The sequence below is a fragment of the Corvus kubaryi genome, unplaced genomic scaffold, assembly GCF_017639235.1.
Source record: "Corvus kubaryi isolate FWS band 111438036 unplaced genomic scaffold, C.kubaryi_AGA036_p1.0 37398, whole genome shotgun sequence".
Classification (NCBI taxonomy): domain Eukaryota; kingdom Metazoa; phylum Chordata; class Aves; order Passeriformes; family Corvidae; genus Corvus; species Corvus kubaryi.
In genome coordinates, this window is record NW_024581137.1 from 16,323,927 (window position 1) to 16,349,496 (window position 25,570).

At 39.1% G+C, this 25,570-nt stretch overlaps 1 protein-coding gene across 3 annotated transcripts in view; it reads left to right on the forward strand.

The window, feature by feature from the left end:
• The first annotated feature begins 446 nt into the window (after positions 1-446).
• CAPN7 (calpain 7) overlaps positions 447-25,570 on the forward strand; it is a 33,174-nt gene continuing 8,050 nt past the window's right edge. The window contains exons 1-17 of one of the 3 annotated variants that reach the window (XM_042043891.1): positions 448-643; positions 4,596-4,704; positions 6,339-6,496; positions 8,717-8,784; positions 9,884-10,084; positions 10,481-10,567; positions 11,257-11,383; positions 11,718-11,803; positions 13,488-13,581; positions 15,143-15,289; positions 16,939-17,045; positions 18,516-18,636; positions 18,891-19,035; positions 20,535-20,634; positions 22,307-22,442; positions 22,885-22,960; positions 25,228-25,373. In XM_042043891.1, the coding sequence (XP_041899825.1) occupies positions 542-643; positions 4,596-4,704; positions 6,339-6,496; positions 8,717-8,784; positions 9,884-10,084; positions 10,481-10,567; positions 11,257-11,383; positions 11,718-11,803; positions 13,488-13,581; positions 15,143-15,289; positions 16,939-17,045; positions 18,516-18,636; positions 18,891-19,035; positions 20,535-20,634; positions 22,307-22,442; positions 22,885-22,960; positions 25,228-25,373 (2,010 nt within the window). In that variant the 5' untranslated portion in view covers positions 448-541. Of the gene's footprint in view, positions 644-4,595; positions 4,705-6,338; positions 6,538-8,716; positions 8,785-9,883; positions 10,085-10,480; positions 10,568-11,256; positions 11,384-11,717; positions 11,804-13,487; positions 13,582-15,142; positions 15,290-16,938; positions 17,046-18,515; positions 18,637-18,890; positions 19,036-20,534; positions 20,635-22,306; positions 22,443-22,884; positions 22,961-25,227; positions 25,374-25,570 lie in introns of those variants that run through there. The other 2 variants (XM_042043893.1, XM_042043892.1) reach the window with 2 other exon arrangements.

Here is a 25,570-nt window from a genome sequence, read left to right on the forward strand (position 1 = left end):
ACGTCCCTGGAGGTGTTTAAGGAAAGACTGGACATGGCACTTAGTGCCACAGTCTGGTTGACACGGTGGTGTTCGGTCACGGGCTGGATTCGATGATCTCAGAGGTCTCGAGGATCTCCAATCCAACTGATTCTGTAATTCCGTAGTGCTGTATTCGCCGCCCCGCGCGCGCTCGCCCCTCACAGCGCCGCACGCAGCCGCGCGCCACTCCCGCCGCCCGCTCCACCGCCCCCGCGCGCCCGAGCACGCGCAGTGCGGCCCCGGGCGGGGCGGCCGCTGTCAGGGCGTGCGGGCGTGGGCGTGCGGTGGGCGCGGCCAAACAAGGCGGATCGGCCGCGGTGGGAGCCGGTGGGCGCGGCCAGATGCGCAGCGGGGAGGGTACGGGGGCGTGGCCAGACATGGGGGGCGCGGCCGACGGGCGCGGTGGGGTCAGGGAGGCGGGGGAAGCGGCTGAGCGGGCGCGGGGCTGCCGGCGGAGGCGGGCACGGGGACAGGGTGGGCTTCGACGGGAGCTGCCGCCGGCACCGGGAGGGTGCCAGTCATGGACGCCACCACGCTGGAGCTGGACGCGGTGAAGTTCGCGCAGCTGGCAGTGCAGCGGGACCAGAGCGGGCGCTACCAGGAAGCGGTCTTCTACTACAAGGTACGGCGCGGACACGCCGGTTCCCTCGGGGCGCCGGTGTCCCCTTTCCTTCCCCGCGGGCCGCATGGTGCTCTCGAGCTGCCGGAGGGTTCGCGCTTCCTCCTTCGCCCCCGGAGGGCCGGAGAGGGGTGTTCAGCACCCCCGCGGCCCGGCACGGCCCTGCTGGCGGAGAGAGACGCGCTGGGTCAGCGCGGCCGCCCCCGCCCTCCCCCGGCGGGTGTGCCCCGGGGACGAGCTGCTTGGCCCGGGGAAGGTGAGGCGGTGCCCGCCGAGACGAGAGCGGAAGGCCGTGCGTGCGCGTCGAAAGTTTGTCAGTCTCCGGAGGAGCCGCGTCCTTCAGGGCGGGTTGTGAAACGCCTTTTCCCTGCGTCCTGTTTTTAGGTGGGAACGAGCGCTGTCCGTGCGCTGATGTTTACCGACAGGCTTAGGGGTAGCACTGCAGGTACTCTGCTTGAAAAACGGGAACGGGTGCTTCTTCCAGCTGCTGGAGACACAGCCCCTTCAGTGCTTCTGGGAAGATTCATCGTAACCTAAATACATCTCTGCCCCGCTGGTTCTCCACTTTCATTCCTGGCCTCTCCCCAGGCCCTGCCAGGCCAGAAAGACTGACCAGTTTTATGCTGGCAGTGTAAGCGCTGGGCATTTTGGAGAACCACAAGTGGGCATAGTGCTGCTCCTGGGTGTGCAGCTGAGAGCAACGCTGTTGTACAGTCATCAAGTAAATAGAGAAGTCTGTGGTGAAATACAAGATCTCAGCAGTAAGACAGCTTCAGCTCACAAGCTGTCAGTGACAGGTTTTTAACCTCGTGTGAGTATTCTTTCCGTTAGGGATCAGATTTTATTTTTTCAGTACAGTTTCAGGCTGGCTTAGCTAAGGCTATAATGAGGTTGATTCAGTGTCTTGCTCAATACCTGTAGGCTTACTACTGGTATCTAGTGGTTTTTGTGCAACCATTAGGCATTTTTCACCTGTGCAAATTGTCTCATTTTGTTGTTTTATGTGTCTTAAATTTACATTAAAGTTCCATATCCCATTAACTTCTCACCTGTGAGAAGGGATCTCTTTAAAGCCTCTGTTTGTCCTTATCACAGTAATCATTCCACAAATTCCATTATCCTGACAAAGTCATTCTCTTCCATTAACTTGTTAAGGGATCTGTAGTTGGCCTTTTATTTCATACGTACAAGGTATCTGTGAAATGTTTAAAAAGCATAGTGTTAATATCATGGTGACCTATGCGTGTAAGTGTGAAAGAATAGGAAGAAGTCTAGAAGAGTATTTTTTTTTTTTAACCCAGTTTTTAATTTTGTGTGGGCTAAATTTATATATGTAAACCATATATATGCAAAAGTTATAGTTACCCATAATAACACTGATAAGCTCTACGTTCATCAACAGCATGTGTGCATGGTCTGATAGCCATGTGCAGTTCTGCTTTAGTACTGTGTATTTCTGTGTTTATCTGGAAGAAATTATTCAGTACTATTCAGGATGGAAACATCTTTTTGTGCAAATAGTCGCTCTTGTATGCTTTTGAACAGTGTATGGAAAACCTTCTTCACATACTGTATACAGGTGATATTCTTGCTAAGTGGAAAAATGCAGCCCTGGCAGTCTTGGTGCACTTGAAGCTACATGAGACAAGAGTGTAACCTAGATATGATTGGCTTTCCAGATGTTGCCTGAAGAATCACTGCCATGTTAGATTAAACAAAATGGTTACAAAATGGCATTTATTATTTCAGGGATATTTTATGCCTTTTTTTTTTTTTTTAGCACAGTGCAAGCTCTGGCCTGTCACCAGCTGTCTTATCAATCGCTCTAAGCAGTTCAGAGCCCACTGGTGCAATTACTAAGCATGTGGGAAAGCTTGGGTGCTGAACTGGCTTCTGCAGGAACTTGACCTTAAGGATGAAATATGGAAAATGGTACAGTTGTTGCCATAGACAACTCCAGAACAGACCTGTGTGAATGGAGATCCTGTGGCTAGCAAGTGCTCTTTGCTTTCTGCTACCGTGTAACTTTGATAGATGCCGACATGAGTGCTGTATGTGAACTAGCTTAGGGCAGCTTGGTAATTAATGCTGCTCTGCAGTAATGTTAGGATCATATTTGGACACCAATGACTTCAGAAAAACTGCTGAAGGCTGTTGCTAAGTTTGGCTGTTGACCAGCCATTAGCAGCTTGCAGACTGATGATCAGTAGTTAGTAGTGTGACTGTGGGATGCTACTCATGACAAAGAACAGTAGTGACATTGGAGAGATCATAAATGCTAAGTCTGAATGTCACATCCATCTGGTCACTGGAAACAGCTGGCATGCTGGCTCCACAGGCACTCGGTCTTTGCAGGTTTGATTTATAGAAGACTGTTTCTGTTATGTTTACATCTTAAAACCAGGCAAAACAATTGTGCTTGAAATCACAAAAACAACATCAATTATACACTGGTTTTGTAGCACTGGTTTGGAAATCCACATTTGTTCTTTGCATCATATGTTGACCACATACCTTTGTAATACAGCACCTGTTTCGTCAGTCTGTACTTGCAGTATGTCACAGACAAATATACCCATCCCTTGAGCACGTAGCTGTAGTGCACTTTTTTCCCCTGCAAAAAATAGTTGTGTGCTAGACCTTAGTGGTAGTTAATTGCTATATATAAATGGTACTTCTGCTTACCTTTCAGTGGCTGTGGATGTTTTATGTGATGTAATATGGAGATGGATGCTGGCAGGGAGCATGCAGTACTTGGTTCTGTGATGTTTCTCAGAGAAAATATATCCTGATAACAAATACAGGCTCTATCAGGATCAGTTTTAAGCCTGGACAAACTAAACAGATGAATATGCGACCAAGTTGCTAAGCTTGACAAAAATAATGGCCATAAAACATACAAGGGACCCCTGGCCATGGATCTGTGCTTGCCCTATGCAGGGCAGCCTCTGAGCACCATCTCTGTGAAGCAGCTCTCTAGTTACTATTCTGCTTTCTGCATTCCAGCCTGCCTGCAACACGACCACCTCCTCTCCTCTTCTGCTGCTGGGAAGGCGAGCACTGCTACAAAAGTGGGGGGTTTTCCCTTGTCAATAATGAGGACAAAACAAGGTTTCTGTCCTCATTTTTATGGGGTGACAAATGTTGATTCTCCATATGGTTCTGAGACTCTGTCAGCTCTGGCTATTTATTGCAACCCTGCCAAACCTTACACGTCTTTCATAAATTCAGTGGAGGGATATACAGCGCATGCAGCTGAAGGCGTTTTTTCTTAATAGATTTGTACAGTATGGAAAAAGCCTTAATGTGGGTAATGTACTGTGCTTCTGAGCCAGAGGCCTGCACTCCCTCCTGGAAGGAGACTTGCATGCAGTATTTTGTATACATGCAAACATTTAAAAAAACAAGTTTGAAAAGGTAGGAAACCTCACATTTGTAGACTTTCCAGATTTGATAGCTTTATCTGAGTAGTAATAACTAAAAAAAATACTTTCTAAACAAAAATTATTGGTGTCTGATTTTGAAAAGCTTTTATATTTGTTTACTTTCATTATTACCAGATTAAATGCAAATGACTGGAATAGCTACTGTTTTTTCGTAACCTTAAATCCTCAGCTTTAAAACCAAACTAATTTCAGTGCATGCTTGAAAAGTTTTACTTAAAATCTCCTAATTTCATACATTATGATATGAACAGGCCTAAGATCTGGTCTTACAGAACTGAATGTTTTTATAGTCTTACAGGTTGTCCCAGATGTGAGAAATTAAACGTGATCTAGCTTATAACTTGAAACATTTTCTTTTGAGCAGAATTTTCCCTGCAGCCACTGAGTATTTTTGCAGAAAGCAAAGGGCTTGCTTTCATGCGACTCATGGCTGCTGTAGACCCTCTGTTTATGGTAAGTAATTTTCTAGGCAGCAAACATTAACTTTGTCTCAATTCTTCTCCATGCAGGAAGCTGCACAAGCCTTGATTTATGCTGGAATGGCTGGGTCCAACTTGGAAAATATTCAAGAAAAAATAAATGAGTATTTGGAGAGAGTTCAAGCTCTCCATTCAGCAGGTGGGTAAGGAGTTTTCTAATTAAACCACTGCTTAAATTAATTGAGTGGAAAGTTGTTTGCTGCTGTGAAATACACATCAATGGTGTTTGCTCTGTTTTTATTATTCTAATTTTCTTGTCCTTTGTGAGGAACCACAAATACAATGAGCACATCAGTGCTTTGAATTCTGATACATCATAAATTAAGTGGAGACTGACTTTCTAAGGACTTGAGTGTGGGTATTCTTTGCTTTTAAATATTCTGAGGAGCCACATCTGCAGAGCAGACATGAGAAAGTAATTAAATATGCACCAAAAATTGATCAGGAACAAGTCAAAACTGGCATCTAAGCCTCAGCTGCATGATGGATTTGAAGCAAGTGGGTTCTGGTATTCATGTAGAATTACTAGCTTTGAGAGGGCAAAGGAGCTCTCATAAAGGTTTCCTTGTTTGATCTAGTTTCCATGTTTGTACTTAGACCAAATTCTCAAATTTTTGCATACCTGCAATTCTCAGAATCATAGAATCACTTGGCTAAAAAGGGACTTCAGCAGGCATGTAGACCTGTGGCCTGCTCAAGGCAGGGTAGACATTCATGGTTGCTCAGGTTCAGACAAGTCCTAAAAACACGTAAGGATAGAAATTTCTTGATGCCTCTGGGACCCCAGGGTACAATTGTATTTCTAGTGATTATTTTTTAATATATATGTAGTTGTAATCTCCCCTGGTTTCCATTCATAATTGCTGATTTTCATTCCCTTTCTTCACACCATAGTGCAGAGCCTGAATTCATTTCCTTGACAACCTTGTAACTCATGTTGGGTTGCTATTGGATCCCCCCCAGACCATCTTTCCTCCTGGCTGGACAAGCCATGCTCCCTCAGCTTCTTCTGAAAAGGCCAGGTCCTGCACCCTCAGCCTCATTAGGGACCCAAGATTAGATGCAGTATTCCAGACAGAGTCTGCTGAGTAGAGGGTAGCGGTCGCTTGCCGCATCTCCTGCCTGAGCTCCTGCTGACACAGCCCAGGGTGCTGGTAGCCTTCATTGCAGCCATGGGCTTGCTGGCTGTGGCTCATCCAGCTGTCCCCAAGGCCCTTCCCCACCGAGCTGTACCCTGCAGGGTGTGAGTCTGTCCCAGGCACAGGGCATAGCATTTGGCCTGGTTGAATTTCCTGAGGTTCCTGTCAGATCATTAGTTTAGCTTGTCTGTGTCCCTTTGAGGAGCAGCTGTGTGCTTGAGTGAATTGATTTGGTGGGGTCTGCAGTCTGTCTTCTCCTTCAGGTCATTAATAAAGGTATTAAGTGATATGGACGCCTAAAGAACTTGTATATTGTCATAGTGATGTGTTTTCACAAATGATGCAATATTTTACGTAATTAAGCATCCTTGTTCTCAGTGTAGTATGAAAGAGATTTTATTTACATTATTTCACATCTGAAATATCCTGAAAGCTAACCTCTGCTTCAGGGAAGTGTGATGGTGTTTTCTTGTCCGTGCATAGATGTTTTTAGCAAAATTTAGAAGGATTTTGTTTCCAGACAAGAAATAGATATTACCCATCTGATTAGAGCTGCTAGTGTTTTGGTGGCATGTTCAGGATGTTTTTACATGTCTGCTGCTGTAAAAAGCTAAATACTTTCTTTTTCATTCAGTTCAGTCACAGAAGACAGACCCTCTGAAGTCAAAACAACAGTTGGACTTGGAGCGCGCTCACTTCCTAGTTACACAGGCTTTTGATGAAGATGATAAAGGCAATGCAGAAGAAGCTATAGAGTTGTACACAGAAGCAGTGGAACTCTGTTTGAAAACAGTATGTTAAGCTACAGGTTAACTTGGTGGAATTATGTGATGGTAAGAAATTCTTCCACTCTCACAAGTGACTGACCCTAAAAGGCTGGCTTGAAAATGGAGTACCTGTATTTGTAAAAACTACCGTTTAATTTTTTTTTCTCACTGTTGTTTTTTTTTTTTAGTGTTTCTTCCAGTCTTTGTTACTACAGAGCATCGTAAATTTATGGGGACTTGTGATTTTAATGTGGTTTTTCTCTGAACTGGATTATACTAAAAATTAGAAATATTCTGGAACCTTTTTCATGTTGATTTTTGCCTTGGAGCAAATGCCACAAACAGAAATTAAAAACTGTTAAAAATGAAGATGACTTGCTAATGTGTCAGCAATATTACTTTCTGACTACATTAAAGAAGTCATTTAAGGGAAATTTGTGTGTATAACATTTTCTGAAGATGTAACAGTCTACTGATGCCAAAACTATTAAAAATACTACTTGATTACTCAAGTGTTCAACATTAAAGCTATTATGAGTCAATTCAAGTCACACTGAAATTAATAAAGATGAATTGGCCATTACATAAACAATGAAGAATATAATTACAGGTACTGCTTTTCTCCCTGAAGTCCGGTTGCCTTAACTAACTCATTACAAGAAGAGCTCACCATCATAATGTAACTCCACCAAGTTTGTTTTTCTTTTTCTCTTCTTTTCAATGTTATAATGTAAAAATATTTGTGGGTTGTTGAGGGTGTTGTGATACTGTTGCTACATACTAGAGTAATTCTTTCCTCTGCATTATGTTAACAGGTTTTACCTAGGCTAAAACCCCCTGGTGATACAGTGTAACCAGATCAAGAGTTAGTAGAACTGCTCTAGTTTTTCCACTTGAGCTGTTGGAGCAGAATGTTTTCAGTCTATTACATAGCATTTACTGCAGCAGCATGCTGCTTTTCCTCTGCTGTGTTCCTCCTTCTGTTGTGTCAGTGCATGCAAATATTACTGAAGTTAGTCTGAAAATATCTCGTATTAACAGCTGCATTTATTGGGTATTGCATTAGGTACAAGATACTGCTGAAGTTTCTTTTAATCTTGACTAGCATATTCTTTTGCTGACATGATGGTAAGCTTTGTCCCTAGGGATGACCCAAAAGTACCTTCTTCTTCCCAGGATAAAAGGAGAGTGAAGAAACTCTGCTATCTTGAAGCTTTAGTTCTGTCTTTCTCCTCAGTATATTCAGGTGGAGAGATGTGTTTCTTCCTTACCCTTGAAGTATTCAGAGAGCAGCCATTACTCCTCTTCTGTGGCTGATTCCTAGATGAGTGTGCTGGTGTTCAGTCCTCACTACTTACCTTCATAAATCTTTAAAAGTCTTTTCCAACCAGGAACTCCAGAGCGTAATTTATTTGCAAATGAAATTAGTTGCTTATAGAGGGTGTTTCTAGTTTTGTTTCTTGGGGTGAAAGTAGCTTGCTTTTTGTATCCTCAGTTAACCTCCCTGATCTGGGATAATCAGTCAAGGCACAAAGCTAGCACCTGAGACCTGCTTGTGGGTGCCACAGGAGAAGCCACGCCTCACGTTGTGCCTCCTGCAGATTGTTTAGCTGCAGAAGCCATGCTTCATCTGTAAGGAAGACAAAAATATAAACTGTCATAAATGACCTCCCAAATGGGAACAGAAGTTAACACTCTTGATATCTGCTTTGTTGCCCTGTCATAGATTATTTTATGCCTTTGATTGCAAGTTAAAAACTTGGTTCTTGAAACTCTATCTTGTTTGTTTGTATTTTATGAAAGTAAACATTTTAAATTTTTGTTCCTAAGTTACCATGATCATTATAACACATTTGGGGAAAAGAATTTGAACACATCCAAGCCCAGCAGTATATGCAACATTTGGTTGTGTCTTCTTTCTGCCAATAGTGTTTTCATACAATTAATTGTACTGGCAATTCTTTTTGTGTATGCAGTGTTTTCCATGCTGAAGAATTTTAGACATAACTTCCATTCTATCAACATTTCACTAGAACAGCAAAATGGTATTTGCTTACATAGTATTTTTTTATGCTGAGCTTAAGAAACAACAACAAACAAAGCAAAACATTTGCTCATTTCAAAATGAGAATTGGAAGAAATAGGTAGTTACTCTTTGCTCTAATCTAGAAGTATGACAACTGAGCTTATAAAATGTGTTGGTGGTTTTTGGATGTGTAGATTTTCTTTTTATTTTGCGCTTTAGGCTACTGAAACTTCAGAAGCAGGCCTCCAGTCCAAACTGAAACAGCTGGCCCGACAAGCACTAGATAGGTGAGTACTGCTAATGTTAGTAAACATAATTGCTGTCAGGTCTAAGTGCACTCTCTGAGCTGGATTCTCAGTCTAATGTGTCTGTGTGGATTCTGTGTAGACTAAGCTCCTGTAGAGTTCACCTTGGAGCTGGTTGCCAGCTGCTTCACTGCTGAGTGTAGCAGCTCTTGTTCCAACCCTCTGGGAATCTTGGGACACGCAGAATTTGGAAAGGACTCTGTGCTTGTTAGAACAAATGCACTACTTCGGAGATATAATCCAGAGTACTGCAATTATTGGCCTCCATAGAGATGCTGAATTCAGGCTAGCATGTAGTCAAGGTGTCAGTGTCTCTTCATAAGGAAGACAGCTTGGAAACGGGGAAACTTACCTTGATGACAGCAATCTAATTACACAGTATATGTGTAGTGAAATCTCTGTCTGAAACAAATTACGTAAGTTCAATGTACCTCTTTTTAAATCAGCTCTGTGATGGTGAATCACAGGCTATGTTGGGCAAAGTTTCAGTATAAGCTGGGTTTTAGCCCTTCTCAGTCTGTGTTCAGAAAAAAATCCCAATATTTTGCATGTGTGTGACTATGCAGAAGCTTAATGCAGCAGTAACAAAATATGGCTCCTGCATACACGGTGTTCAATCAGTTGAAATGCTGGGTTGTGAGAATGCCCATGGGGTTTTACTACTATTATACCTGCTAGGCAAAATAGATCTGTAAGGTATGAGAGGAAGCAAATCAGTTTTCTCTCTGTGTTTCAGTGATCTTGTTCTGAGATTCCACATAATGAACACTTACACAAATTCTCCCATTAGCATAATTTAGAGGCAATAAAAATCTAATGAGTTCTGTCAAAAGTAGCTTGTATGATTTGGAAATGCTATATTTTAATTGATTCGAGAACAGAAGAGTAAAGAAGTACCAGCATCAGAAATTGATTTTTTTTTTTTTTTTTTTTTTTTTAAGAAAATGTGGTGTTGGTCAACTTGGGCATTTGCTCAGTCCATTTAACATATGTGGGAACATGAACAAAGAAAATCAATAATTGAACTGTAATTATATTTTTATCACTGTTGTAAAGAAAATGCATTTTTTATTTGCTTTAGAGCAGAAGCACTGAAGGAATCCATGTCAAAGTCATCTCAGAAAGAAAAGTCAACTACAGCTAAACCAAATCAGCCAGTCAGAACATTCTTTCCATTGGGACCTGATTTTTCTCTAAATGATAAACCACAGACAATCAGAGCAGTACAAGCTAGTGAATCTCAAGGTCAGAGATACACTGCAGAGGAGATTGAAGTACTCAGGTAAGTTGAAGATTTTCCAAAATTAGTTCATGAAAGATCTGGCTCGGAGAAACCAAAGTGCAAAGTTGTTTTTACAATTATACAACTGCTACTTCACTTGAAATTGAGGGAGTGTAATATTTTATAAGCCTCTGCCTTCTGTTGCATGCAGTTCCTTTTACTTTGATTTTTATTATAGGTGTAATAAGCTAAATAATCCATAAAATCATTAGCCTAAATTGTGGCTTTTGAAAACTATCAAATATATAATGTTCAAGAGGTAGTTATCTTGTTTTCAGAAGCACTGTGTCTTGTTTTTAAAAATTCATTTTGTTATTACCTTCTGCAAGTTAGTCTTTGGAAGATGATTGATAGGTTTGTAACTCTTTTTTTGTTTGTCTTTCCTATGACTTGCAGGAAGACTTCAAAGATTAACGGCATTGAATATGTACCTTTCATGAGTGTTGATCTGAGGGAACGTTTTGCCTTCCCTATGCCTTTTTCGTAAGTATGCTTCAATTACTGAACTTCTTTTTTTTAGTTTTGTTTCTTTTTCAAAACTTTCCCATATTTGGTATTTCTGTATTTTTTTTCCAGAGTTTAAAATTGTTTAAATAGGCTTTTAAGCATAATTTAGGCGGAGATATTTAAATACTACCACTTCCTTTTTCCACTCTGAACTTAAAATGTTGTTGTAAGCTGATCCTGCTCTGTAGTGCTTTTGCAGTTGTGTCTTCAAGCCTACAAGGACAATATTATATTTGGCTTTTTGGATTATTGGGCTGGACTGGCAACTTTAGTCTGTTTTCTGATGCTGCTCCATGCTAATGAGTTAGCTCTGTTGCTTGTAAAATGCAGGTGATAGCTGTTTCCTCTGCAAAGGGCTATTCCAAGGAAGAGTGGTGTGTAGCAGCTAGACCTTCATTCATAAGCAGTAATAATAAGCTAAGATTACACAGCCATAATAGACAAAGACATTGGGGTTGGTTGAATTTTTTTTAACATTTTTGCCTTTTCCCCCCCCCAAAAATCACAAACTTAGAAACAGTGTTCTTTGAACTTGTTTTAAAGCTTTGTAATTGTTCTATGCATGTTTTGTACCATCTATCAAATATATATGACTGGACATACCATGGAAAGCTTTTCTAAACTGCTATTGATTTATTTCTACTTTTTTTCTATCTTAAATCTAGTGATAAGTGTGGGAAGCTACCATTATCCCCCAAACAGAAAGCAATGTTTGCCAAGTGGGTGCGACCAGATGACATAACAAATAACCCTACAATGATCTATACTGTATCAAGTTTCAGCATAAAGCAGGTAAATTGTTCCTAAGGAGAAATGTATGCTGTTAGTGGTTTATCATGGGGGACTTTCTTGTTCAAAAAGGAATCCTGTCAGATGTGAGAGGGCTTTCCTTGGCTCTCATGAGATTAAATAAATAGAAAAAATGTTGCTCTGTAGGGGCCTCATGTTGAGAAAGCATACATTTTCTGCCTCTTTAATAGTAGCTTTGCTTCTTTTGGTTTAAATCGTCCCATTTGAAGGGAATTACCGACTGACTGTTTTCCTGCCCTTCACACACTGCATTCATCTCTCAGTATCTGAGTTATTAGTAAATGTCCTCATTGGTTTTGTTTTCTTTTCTTTATAGACAATAGTGTCAGATTGTTCTTTTGTGGCATCACTAGCTATCAGTGCAGCATATGAAAGAAGATACAACAAAAAATTGATCACAAGGTAAGTAGCTGTTGCTTTGTAAGATCTTTTCAGACTTAATACTGCCAAGCTTTTGCAGTATGTTCTGTGACAGCTGTACACAGTAAAAAACAGCATTTGTTTCACCTTCGTCTCCCTGGGACTCATGTGGTATCAGCACTTCTAAGCTGGAAGCCAACTTTATATTGAAACAAAGGGTTTTAAATCTAACAGCAAAAAGCTGTTAGACAAACCTTCCTAATAACAATTTTAAGTCAAAATTTGGAACAGATTGGGAATTTATTCACCATAGACATGTTCAAAGAAAAAACAATTTTCAGTCATTTATACACACTCCAATATCCAAGACTTTTTATAGATGCTCTCAAAAGCCTGCCCAATTTATTGCATCATGGTATAGGTGTTTTGTTTCTTTTTTTACTACCAGAACATCTCATCTGTCTTTGTTTAATGGATAACCCAAGTTTCATCCAGCTAGACAGGGCTTTATTAAATTCGCTGTCCTGGTTAGATAATTGATGAATTGATGAATTTTCTGGGGTGTACAAGCCTATGAAGTTGCTCCTTTACTGTACCTGCAGTGTATTAATCAGGTTTTCTGGAGTGTATGGGCCTTTGACTCCTTAACTTGCTCAAGATAGCTTTCTTTTTCTATGATATCTTATTCATCTCTAGTTATATGATAACCATTAAACAACTCTTTATTGAATTTTGTTCTTCAACTGTTGGTTAAGTTCTCTAAGGGGTACGGGTTCATGGAGTTGCTTTCTGCAGGTGCAATGAGGTAATTTCTCAGAGTTTTCTACTGATACTCAGCCAACACAGATCTAAATCAAAACCAGCTAAAATCACAGTCAAACATTCCTTAACTAATTAAACATAGTTCATTGCAAAATTTTTTAAAAATCACAAAACTCCTGGCTAACTAAGATATAACTCACTGTCAATATACATATGTATACAGACACTGGAGTCTAACTTCAGATGTGCTTTGAGGAGTAATAAATAGTTTGGAAGGATTCTTTATTTTTTGGGGATTTTTAAAATATAAATTTTATTTATAATGCTCTGTAGTTTCATTTTCCTACTTTGTTAGCTGCTGTGCAACAGGTGATCCATTTTACAACTTGCTGTGGAATTAATGTTAGCAACACTATCTCATCTCCACTCAACTGGCATCCCATGATAAATGTACCATAGGTTTTCTGGACTTTTCTGGGAGGCTCTTGCCAGACCAGTGTGTGACTGTTCTTGGATTGTTTTGTTTTAACCTATTCTTGTGAGAAGTGAGTTTGTAGTCTTTTCAACAGCAGCGAGTTCTGCACTGCCTTCTCCTTCAAAAGTTTGACTTGTCATTCAGGCAAATACTGTATTTATATTATAGATGTGTAAGTACTGTTTGCTTAATACTAACATGAATTTGTTTGCCTTGCTTCTGTTTGAGAAACAATTAGGTTACTTACATTCTTTTTGCTACTATATTAAGTAGAAAGCTGCAGCAAGAGCAGGACCTGAAAAATAAAACCTATTTAAGCATCATTATTTTTACTAAATGTGAGTTGCTCTTCATTAAAAATTCCATATTTGTCTTCAGTGTAAATTCTGAAACAGACTGTGTTAATCCATCTTTTATTGTTGTAAGTGTATAGCCAAGTAATTTATGTCATAATTTCCTCCTTTTCCTTTTTTTTTTTACTGTTAACAGTATAATCTACCCTCAGAATAAGAAAGGAGAACCAGAATATAATCCATGTGGTAAATACATGGTGAAGCTTCATATCAATGGTGTTCCTAGAAAGGTAAATGTTTTTGGGGAACCTTAGTATTGTTATTGCATAAGTCATGTATTTTAAGGCTTGATCTGCTTCACTATGAAGTGCTTGCATAGCAAAAACTTTAGGCAGGTGTTTTTGGAAAGTAGTTTTTAATGGTCAAACCTTTTTGAGATTAATTTTTGGTTTTGAACTATGCAACCATATACTACTTCTGTCTGTACTTCTGTAGATGTTCATAAAAATAGCCTTACATCAAATTCATGTTAAAAATGCCTTATATTACTTAGCAGAATTGTGAAAACCAAACAGGAACAAAACAGTGTATGCCCTATTTATGAATTAGATGTACAGTATTCCACTCCATCTTAGAGAGAATTAAAGAATGCAGAGGGGGGTGTCAGGAAGAGTATAGATACTGAATGACTGTAGAGGAATCACTCAACTGATAACTCAAGCAAGGCCTTGGTTGACTACAGATTTTTAGTAAGAAGAGGAAATACCTGAAGATAAAACTTTGCAAACTCACAAACTACTTTATTTTCTTTTCAGTGCAATAAGTAAGAACATAAAAAATTTATTTCTTCTCATAATACGTAACTGTAGCACAGATCGTAGTGACTGATGAATGTTTATGAGAGTTCAGAAGTTCATGGTGTGGAGAAGTAGGGGGAAACTCCTCAAAGGCCCTTAATTTTTCAGATATAACCTCTGGGTCAGGAAGTCCTTGAGCTACAAAATTCCAGAGTCTGAATGTTTCAGGAAAGTATCATTTTTGTGTCTGCCTTGCTCTTAAAAATCTTCCCAAAATATCTCCTAATGGCTGCCTTTTGTTAGGATGAATGGCCATTTGCTCTCCTATGAAAAGGTCCATTCATTCCTGCACAGATAGGATTTGACCAGAGAATGTGCTGTGTTGGTAGCCTGTATTTGTAATGGACTAGTGCCCACAGGGAACTGAAACATCTATTCAGGGAAACTGTTTCAGACCACTGCAGATATGCAGTAAGAAACTGTAATGATGATGAATATATACTACCTAATTTAAAGAAGAAATGTTAATACTGTCACGGCTGCTGTTTTGAGTTGTTTTTCCTTTTCAGAGAGAAGAAGCTTAAATGTGGAACAAGAGGCTGTGAAAGTGATACGACACAATTTGTTTCCTTAAAGATAAATAAATATTTATTTCTCTGCTGGCTACCAAGCATCATCCATGTTCTGATTCCTGTTTAGATGAGGAATATTGTTAGGCTTTCTTTACTTTTTATGCTTATAATTGCACTGAACTTTTCTGCAAGTGCCTTTTGTAAAGTACTACACACTGTATAAGATTGTACTGTCCCCATCAGTCAAGGCAGCCATTTACATGTCACCCAGTTAGACCAGTGCAAGTAAGAGCTGGCAACAGAATTTCTTGTTCACTTGGGCAGGCCGCTGCAGGATTGATAGAGGTGTCCATATGTGAGAATAATGGTCAGGTCTGGCTGTGTCTGAGAAGCTTTGTATTAATGAGGGTCTTGGTTTATTTTCTAATTACTTTCAAAATACTTTATTAGCTTTATGATGATTTTTCATTCATTTCACACAGGTAATCATAGATGACCAATTACCTGTTGATCATAGTGGGGAACTTCTCTGCTCGTATTCCAATAATAAAAATGAATTATGGGTGTCACTAATAGAAAAGGCTTACATGAAGGTCATGGGAGGATATGATTTTCCTGGATCAAATTCTGTAAGTATGAGATTATTTCTAAGAGGAAAAAGTTTCACATAGATAATAATGGGTAAAATAATTTCCTTCTAGTGAAATCAAAGTGAACAGCTTGGGGAGACAGGTATTTAGTTTGACATTTTCTTAAATTTTTTTCTGTTTCTTTCTTTCACAGATATTCTTAGCTGTACTTAATTAAATTATGCCATCGAAATAGAATGAGCAAAACATCTTGATGGTCAGAGTTAATCTTAGTTCTCAGACTTCAGTATTGATGCTTGTGGAGGGGAGGTGTTTATATAGAGTCTAGATGGAAGTGTTGGGTGAAATCATACATTCTCTTTGCCCATATCAATACTGCTGGTTTTGGTTTCTAACCCTTTCAATAAATAGGGCAGTTCTCCCTCATTAGGTAATGGAGTCAGCTAGGAAAGGAACAGTCTAGTCATTTAGAAGGTCTATATAGAGGGAACAAGTACTTTGATCTGTGCAAGTTTGTTTATCAGATTGTTCCACTCATCTCCGTAAATACGCATTGGGTTTCTATAATGTGGTTACTGAAGAAATAGTCATCATACTGCAGCTAAACTGACATGCACGTTATTCTTTAAAGAAGGACACTTTGCTGAAATGAGTAGCCCACATAATTTCTTACTTAGGAAGCCTTTCTGACTTTAACTTAAAACTATTAAACTTGTCAAAATTTTTTTTTTTTATTTCATGGTGCTAATTGGTGTCTTGACAATCACATTCTTGGTGGGTATACTTGGTAATCATCACCTCTCAAATTATTATGGAGACAAATGTGGCTTTGTGTAAGGGGTAAATGTAGCACACATTTTTATGTGTGTCAGTGTCAAGCTGCTTTGTTTTGAAGGACAGAAGCTGGTGAGAATAACTGTGTCTTATTCCCATTGTCATCCTCTAACTTGCTTTCTGGAAAACCAGCTTGACTGGTGACATTTAATCTCCACCCTTCCTGTTCCCTCCACTTTCCACTGTATTCCAGCTTCGTTCTGTAATCAGGGTTACTTACAATCAGGCTATCTTGTACTTGTAATTCCTCAAGTTCCCACCCAGCAGTGCTGGTTATTGACACTTCAAGCATTTACAGTCTCTGCTTTTGCTTTGAGGAGTACAAAGCACAAGAATAGGAAATAAGCAATATTTCAAGGAGTGGGGAGATTAAAGCATCTTTTTATGGAAATACATGTCAGTGTCAGCTTTATCAAAAAGAAAAAAAGCCCAAACCCTGAGCTTTAGAAATAAAATATAAATTATTTAAAATGCATATATAGTAGCATGGTTCCAAATAGTGCTTCTGACGTATGCTTTAAAAGTCTGTAAATCTGTGAAATAAATAGAACACATCACACAGCTGAGCATGACTGATGATCCTGATATGCTTCCATTGCTCTGGAATTCCAGTTTATTTCATCAGTTCATTTTCCAGCTTTTTTTTTTTTTTTTTAAGCTACTTGGACATCTTGTCCTTATCTAATCAAAGGAGTTTTTGTTTGTTAGTCTTAATCTTGACCCTTTTATGCATAGAGCTGTATTGTAATTTATGTGTGCTTGATTCCTTTCAAGGAGTTATAAGTTGTGTACAGACATCGTATGTTTATATATGGATTATCTGTTCTGATTTCTTTTGAATACTTGCATTTCAGAATATTGATCTCCATGCACTGACTGGTTGGATACCTGAAAGAATTGCTATGCACTCTGACAATCAAGCCTTCAATAAAGATAGCACTTTCAGAATGCTTTATCAGAGGTAAACACTTGTTCTTTCCTAAGTAATTAAAATGCTTGCTGTGTAGTAGCTGTGTTACCACTCTAAAAGCAGTACAGTCACCACAGATACTTTGACAGCATTTTGGTACTGCTACAAATTGTGCTTTATAAAACCTCCATGTGCTTTCTGGAAGAAGAAAAATTGACATATTGATGGCTTCGATAGAACAGAAGACTAAAATACTGGGGAATTTTGTGTGAGGAAATTCCTTATGTATAAATTAAAAAAAATAATAACCCTTTCCTTGATAAAGAAAATAGAATACAGAGTCAGAGGAGAGCAGTTTGGAACCAATATACCAGTTAAGTGTTTAAAAAGAAGACGGATATGTGTTCTGTGTTTCCACACAGTTCCCCAGAACTATATTATATCTGCTGTCCTTAGCAAGCAGACATAATTCAGTATTTCTAATCATATCACAAGATTATGCCCCATCAGTAAATCTCCTGGAGGAGCACCAAAAGTCTATCAAAACTGCAATACTGGTCTTCAGACCTACCATAACAGCTGGATTTGATGGCCTTAAAGGTTCAAAATAAATGATTCTGTTATTTTGCTTATGATGAAAGATATAGCTGTGATTTATAAATGCCAGGTATACCAAGTACTTTGATTTCTTCCAAAATGGTTTTGTGCAGCCAGTGTCTTACATATTTCAATGCAGTAAAAGGGGATTATTCTGTTGACTGAAACATCTGCATCCATGCTAAAAGAGCATGACCCTTTCTACAGTGTTTTTTCAGTTGGTTAGGAGCTCTCAGAGCTGTCAACAATTTTTCAGATATTCTGGTGTTGTAATTCGAAGATGTGACTGAAGTTCAGATGGGATCTAGCCATTGCAGCATCACTGTTGTTCACCTGTGCTAGACTGAAAATGTGTTGATCCATAGTCCAGTGATCCTGTAATCTGTCTAGGGACACTGGGTATGTACTTGGATTTTTAGCGTGGGCTGGAAACATGTTAGTGTGTTTTCACAACAGCAATTGTTGCAAAATTAACAACTGCTATTCAGAACACTAAACTTGAGTATAAACATCTGCAAAAGTATAGAAGCATGAACTTCTCATTCTTCAGAATCCTGGGGGTGTGACAGACTTGATAATTTGCTATATACAGTCATTGACTAAGTGTTGATGAAACCACATTTGTGCTCAGCTGAAGATCTGTCAAGAGTATTTTAAAAGTGACACAGGCTGAGCTTCAGGTTGATAAATGCTGAATGTTGTTTATGAAGTTATATTAAAATAGTAATTTTTCATTTAAAGCATGTACTTAATTTGGAAAGAAAAATAATTCCACTTTCTCAAGTTTTTTTCAGGAGTGATTTCTGCTGGCAAAAAACCCCTGTATCCCAGTTTTTGTAAAGCAGGATCATGTTAATGGACAGTGTACAAACATGCAACTTGCAAGATTTTAATTAAGCTATTTTTTTACCTCTTTTTGAACAGATTTCACAAGGGAGATGTCCTTATCACAACAGCAACAGGGGTGATGTCTGAAGAGGAAGGAGAAAAATGGGGTTTAGTTCCAACCCATGCATATGCAGTCTTGGATATAAGAGAATATAAGGTATCAAGTGAAAGTGAAGGTGTTTTGAAACTCCTGTTTGAAACCTATGTGTGTTTCTAGGTTTACCCCAGATGGGTAGCTACTGATTTTTTTGCTCTAATGGCTAATATAGTTTATTTTGTCTTGGACCCAACTGGGAAATTTCAGAAAACTTAAATGATTCTGTGTTTTCTTGATCCATATAAAAACCACCTTCAATATGTAAAAATTACATTGACAAGATGAATTGACAGTTTTACTTTGTGGTTTTCTAGGCCCTTCGGTTTCTTCAGCTAAAAAATCCCTGGAGCCACTTACGTTGGAAGGGACGATACAGTGAAAATGACACAAGAAACTGGACCCCAGATTTACAGAAATACTTGAACTTTGATCCCAGAACAGCTCAGAAAATAGACAATGGTAATAAGGTTTAAGAAGTCGCTATCTTTTTGAGTCGTATAGATCTTTGTGGTGTATCCTTGCAGGAAGGTGGAAAGGAATGCTTAAGCACAAGGAGAGTAAAACAAATACTAGAAACTAAATAGTCCGAAAATGTAGGAAGTACTTGTGTATTTAAATGTGTCATTTCAGGTTTGTCTGGGGTTATAAGTAATCTGGACTATTAAATATATCTCAAATTCATTGACAAGAAAGTACCTCCTTGGTTAAGTATGCTGTCTCAGTATGTGGGAGTTCAGTGCAAAGAGAATGTTCTGGTAACAAGCTGTGTAATGCTGCTTTTTAATACGTGAATGGACTTCTTGTGGTTTTTTTTTTCCTCTCCAGCATTTTCAAATACGTATCAACATGCTTACTGTAATCAGTATTTAAATCAGTCTTTCTGCTGCAGCAGCTGCATTTTACTTTCAGAAAGACATTTCTGCTTCTTACTGTCCTAGTTGCTGTCTGCAGATCTCTGAGAGAGCCCTTTTGTTCAGTGACGCTGTTTTTACAACACTATGCCTCCAAGTCCATTAGATTATAGCATTTATTGATAAGCCTTGTGCAAATGCCTGATGAAAACTTTTGATTCAAACATAAAAATAGCAGCCCTGGATTTGTGACAGTTATGAGAGAGTAGCTTGTTATTTATTTACTGCTTCACTTTGTAAGTAATTTGTAGCATCTAGTTGTTAAAATTTTATATAAAATTGCATTACTAATTTTAATGGAGTTATTCCTTCTAATTGGATTTACACTTTGGTTTTCTTGTTTTTGTGTAGTTGTTATGACTGCTTTTTAGTGCTGCAAGATCTGCAACTGCCTATGTCAGAGACACAATTTATAATGCTGCTACCATTTTAAAAGTTAATTCCACTAGGCATCTGTTGGCTTGCAGGCACTGTTGTTGGTTGGAGTTGCAATTAAGGGAGCTATGGAAAATTAGAATAAATGCATGAGAATGTTGTAAAGATGAAGCAAATTTAGGGTGCAAAAGCAAGTAACATAGGTGTTGGATGAAGTATCTTAGAAATGCATTCAAAGACACATGTTGATTGAATACTCGATTGTGCTGGATGACTACTGAAGTAGGTTGTTGAATTGCAGGAACCTGTTTGACTGTGTGTTTTATTTTTTTGTTTTTAGAAACCTAGGAAAGGGGAAATCAGGTCAGAATCACCTAATGAGGTCTCTTTCAAAATAGCAGATTTTCTTGTATCCTCTGCTTATTGCTTGAGAATGACAAGCATTCTGACAGCTATCGGAAAGTCTCTGATAATAAGCAGAGACTAATTTGTTTTTTCTTGCTTTAACTTGGTTTGGGGGACAAGTTTAAATTTAGCAATTTAGGCAGTGCAGACATTACTACTACATTTTGCAAAAAAATAAGCTGTATCATTTGCCCACAAAGAGACTTCTGAGAAACAAGTGAAATCAAGGTATCTGGTAAGAAAACAATAACAGCATTTCCTTTTCAGGCATTTTCTGGATTTCCTGGGATGACCTGTGCCAGTACTATGACGTTATTTATTTGAGTTGGAACCCAAGTCTTTTTAAAGAATCTACATGTATTCACAGGTTGGTCCAAAAGATAAAATTTTTATTTCAAAATCTCAGTAAATGTTCTGATGTGAGGTTTCCTTCCTTCCATTCTTCCAAGTTACAGCTAGGGGCCTGAATTCCAACCCTGTTCTCTTGAGCCTGACTACACTTTCCCAGACCAGGCTTTGTTTTTGACTGCTTCTGTAACATCAGTGGAGCTCAGTAACCCTTGTGATGTTGCTGTGGAACTGAAGTTGTGTAACCAGATTCTGATCTCAGTCCCACATCTCCCTGTCAGAATAAAAATCAGATTTTTGTGCAGTCCATCTCTAAGCAGTGACCAGGCAGTGCTTAAGTGACCTAGTTATTATTTGAAATTCATCTTTCTGGCCAGTTGCAAGTGAGCTGTGCAGCATGTGTTTTCTTTACAGGGTGTGTTCACTGACATCAGGGTAGTTTAACCAGTTCTGGGTTTTAGCAATTGTAGTTATCATAAGTAATCTTCCTTGCCTGCTGATTTGTTTTCTGAATGTGATACCTGTCTCTTACCAAATATCCATTACATTCAGGTTTTTTGTCTCACAGTTTGAGGATAAGTGCGTGTGTCTCTGTCTCAGTTTTGGAAAGCAAGGGTTGCTATACTTTTTCACTCCACTAGACTGCACTTTGCCACTGCTTCCACACTGTCTCTGCGTGTGTTAGCTCTGCACAAGCTCCTCCATTCACAGTGTGACTGCTGAGCTTTTCTGTAAAGACTCCTTCCATCTTTGTGCTCCAATTATTTCTAAAATACACTGTAGCAAGATGAGATAATGAGTATGTCAGAGCTCACCTACTGGTCTGTCTGTCCTTACATTATCAGTGATTGTCATCCCTCTGTGTAGGGAAAAGCCTTAGCACAGTGGCCGTTACATTAAATGCAGAGTAACAACAGTGATAATTTGAAACTTTGTTAATGCAACCTTCCACACATGCTGCTCAGTTGTACAAGTGTGAGAGGGACAAGGAGACTTAGGAATAGCTGTATACACTTCTGTTTCCAGTGTGCCACACTTTTTGTTCAGTCATCAGCACTTTAGTTTTTTCACGCTGTATTTTTCTTGTCTAGACAATTCACAAGGCTGCAGGCTGATTCTGCAGTAGGGCACCTCAAAGATCTTTAACACTTCCTGCAGGGCACCCTTCCAAGCATGAAACAGGGCAAATTTTTAAATAAAAATTGCCTCAGAAAAAAAAATGGAGGAAAATACTTGGCAAGCTTTTGAAACTAACCATAGCTGATAGATAGATGGATGGATGGATAGATACATAGATAGATAGATTTCTACAGTTACAAAGGCATAGATGTTTTTCATTTAATATTGGTGTGTGCAATCATGACTGTGCTTGTGTAGCCTAGGCTGCTTAAATGGTTCCACTTTTTCTGTGCTTTGTGTGGCTGTAGTCACCAGCCAGGCTGTTTGTATTTAGAATTTTTTTGTCATCATACATGTATTGTGGTGAACTCATTTATAAAACAAGGTTCCAAGATAATGCTTCTGATGTGACTGTGTTATGTAACCACTGCCATAGATGCCAGTAGAAAACTAGGCTTTGGTAACTTGTTACTGATAATATCTTGCTCTGTGTATTGTGTAGGATTTGGAGTTCGTTTCAAAGCATAAATTAGTTTCTTACTGGTCTAATAACATGTCTGTATCACTTTCAGTACGTGGGATGCAAAGCAGGGCCCGGTGAAGGATGCCTACAGCCTGGCCAACAACCCTCAGTACAAGCTGGAGGTGCAGTGTCCACAGGGTGGTGCTGCTGTCTGGGTCCTGCTCAGCAGGCACATCACTGACAAGGTGCTGGTTCTGCACTGCGAGCTCTGACACAGCTTCTGTAAATCTTTCTGTATGGCTTTCTCTTATTAATATGTTACTGCCTATGTTCAGGTGTGTATGCCTGTGTACATGTAGAATTTTTTAATTCAGCAGGTATGTGTACCTGCAATTGAAACAGACCCAGAGTAAAATTTGAGCTGACTGATTCTATTCCACCATACAGGTTCTGAAGTGACTTTGAATCCTGGAGCCTGAATAAGTTAAATTAGTGGCTGTTTGTTTACTTCAGGCATTTTAAAAAGAATTCTATTGGGTATCCCAATAAATACAAATATCAGATCATACTTTGTGGTGATCAAAAGGGACAGTAGAATGTATACTTGACTTTGATTAAGCATTCACTATGTTTCACAGAATTGCACAACTCTGATTTGTGTTTGTTTGTGGGGGGTTTTTTTAATAGGATGACTTTGCACACAATCGGGAATTCATTACAATGGTTGTGTACAAGACTGATGGCAAAAAAGTTTACTATCCAGGTTAGTGTACCTTAATTGTCAAGAAGCTGATGTCACAAATAAACGAAGAATTACACAGAATTTTTTGGAGAGGAAAGGCACTTTTTCCTTTAAAACCTGATGCCTCAGTAAGAGGTCAGTCTTCTGAAATCGTTGTTTTGCTCTGTTTGATCCCACTTAAAGTCTACACTGAAGGATTAGGCCATTCTACGCATGCTGTAAGCACTCTTAAGAGGTCTGTGTAGTCCTGCTGACACTTATTTTGATGCAGCATTTTCTTTATTTTTTCTGTTTATTTTTCAGTGCCAGTAGTTAATGCTTAGAGGGAACAGATGTTATGTGTTAGTTTCTCTGATAGCATATTTATTTCCTACATTTGTGAAATTATTTAAAGGTCTACAGCTTCCACAAAATGAAAATAATCAGGGTTAATTGTCCCATGAACTTGGCTTAATAAAGTACCTAAGCAAGCTTATGAAATACAGGTGAACACTTCAGCATATTTCCAAGTATCAGGTATGGAATGTTTAAAATGTTAAAATTTTATCAAAATCTCACTCTTGGTCATTATATGTCAGATTCTCTTCACCTTGAGGAGAAGGGGTTTGGCTTTTGGAGCTTTGCTGTAGCTGTGAAGCAGCCATGTATGCTTTATTTCAAAACAGATAGCAGATCTGAGACACAGGCTGGGATACAGGGTGTAAAGGTAATGCCCAGGTTGAATGGATAGACTGAAACTTTAGGTCGAGCTAATAAGATCATATTTTTATTCATTCTTTCCATCAAGTTAGAGATTACTAAGAATGTTCCTTGGAATAATTCAGTGAAGGTGCATCTTAAAACAGGTGGATTTGGCCTGTTGCTTTTACAGATAGGAATCTCTTTAGAACCAAGCTTGCATTCAGGTAGCGGCTCATGCAGCAACTCCCTTAGTAGCTTTTAAAGCTTTTTTCACCAAGGAGTGGAATTTGTGGGACTTTTTCTATTGGAATGGCTGGCAAGCATTGCATTTTTCACATCTGATCTTGTTCAGTCAATTCTGTTGACCAATTCCCCTAGATCCAAGCCTCCCCTAGAACCCAAGTCTTTCTGTGAAAAGAGCTGCTGATACCTGAACAAATCATCATCTGTTTTTGCAAGAGCTTCTCTGTGAGGAGAAGCAGATGCCCAAGACTTGCTTCTGGTGTTGCTGGTAGTTGTAGCAGTGCTTATTTTACACGTGTGTTTCACTGAAAACATTCTTAAGTGGGCAAACCCAAACACATTTGTATAGTAGAGGGAATTGTTCCATTGTGCTTGAAAGAGACAGTCTAGCAAGACCAGTAGCAAAAACTGAGTGATTCATATGTTTTGTCTTGCTACACAAACTTTTTTAAAAACTTCTAATCTCATGAGCTCAAACTTGTTTAAAGCCTTCTTCCATGGAAATAGATTGGTCAAGCTGCAGTATTATTTTTAACCATCTGTTAAAATGAAATGAGAACAAAGCAGCTAAATCCTTTGGCAGCAAGGCCGAGATTTCCCATTCCTAAGCTTCTTATTGTTTTATATTAATCCTTTCCCCTCTCCCATGTTGCTTTGTGGAAGATAATAAAAGGACTTGATCCTGGGCCTATTGAAGTAATTGGCTAGACTTGGTCCTGCCTCACTGAAATTAAAAGAAGTCTGGAAAGAACCAATTAGAGGCGAAATAACAAATTACACTGTCTAATTGTAAAAGCAAACATTTGGGATCTTTCTAAGTACCACATGGGCATTGGTATTGGGCTGCAACTACATCTGTGTAATGATCACAGGGATTTGAAGAGAGAGGGAGAGAAAGCCTGTGTGATTTAGTTAAAGGAATTAACATGTTTTGAAGTATTGTTTATGAGGTGGCCAAAGATTTTGGCAGCTGTCATTCTGGAACTGTCCAGCCGATGGAGAAGGAACAGACACTTCAGAGATTTTCAAAGAGTGCTTAAACATTCATTATCTTTCTCTTGAAATTTCAACATAATTACAGTAGGCTTCTTTGAGTAGTGACTTTGGTGGGAGATGGATAAGCAGTCCTTACAAGTCTTGGGATTTAAGCTGTACTTTTAAGCACAGAATTTGTGTCTTTTCATGTGTGACTGTACCTCTCCTGAAAACAGTAGCTGATGTTAAGACTGTCCTTTTTATGGGTAAATCTTGATGCTCTCCTCTGTTCAGAGCACTCGGGTCTGTTCAGTCTAATCTTAGTAGTAAGTTTACCAAGCTGGGGGATTTTTTGGTCAGGGAAACGTGTTCATCCTTTTCTTTTTCAGCTGATCCTCCTCCATATATTGATGGTATCCGGATCAACAGTCCTCATTATCTGACCAAGATAAAGATGACCTCTCCAGGTTCCCATACATTCACCTTAGTGGTGTCCCAGTATGAGAAACAAAACACCATCCATTACACCATCAGGGTATGTGCTGTTGTTTCATAATGAACATAAGCAATTAAACTGTAAAGTGTCCTTTGTTTTTATATTTGAGAAAAATTCTTCTCAATCAGTATTGCTATTTTGGGAGGGAAGCTATGAATGATGGAGCAGAACCACTGGATGAAGTGTTTGGTAACGTTTTCCATTTGTAGTTAAGATATTAGTGTGATTTTAGTAAC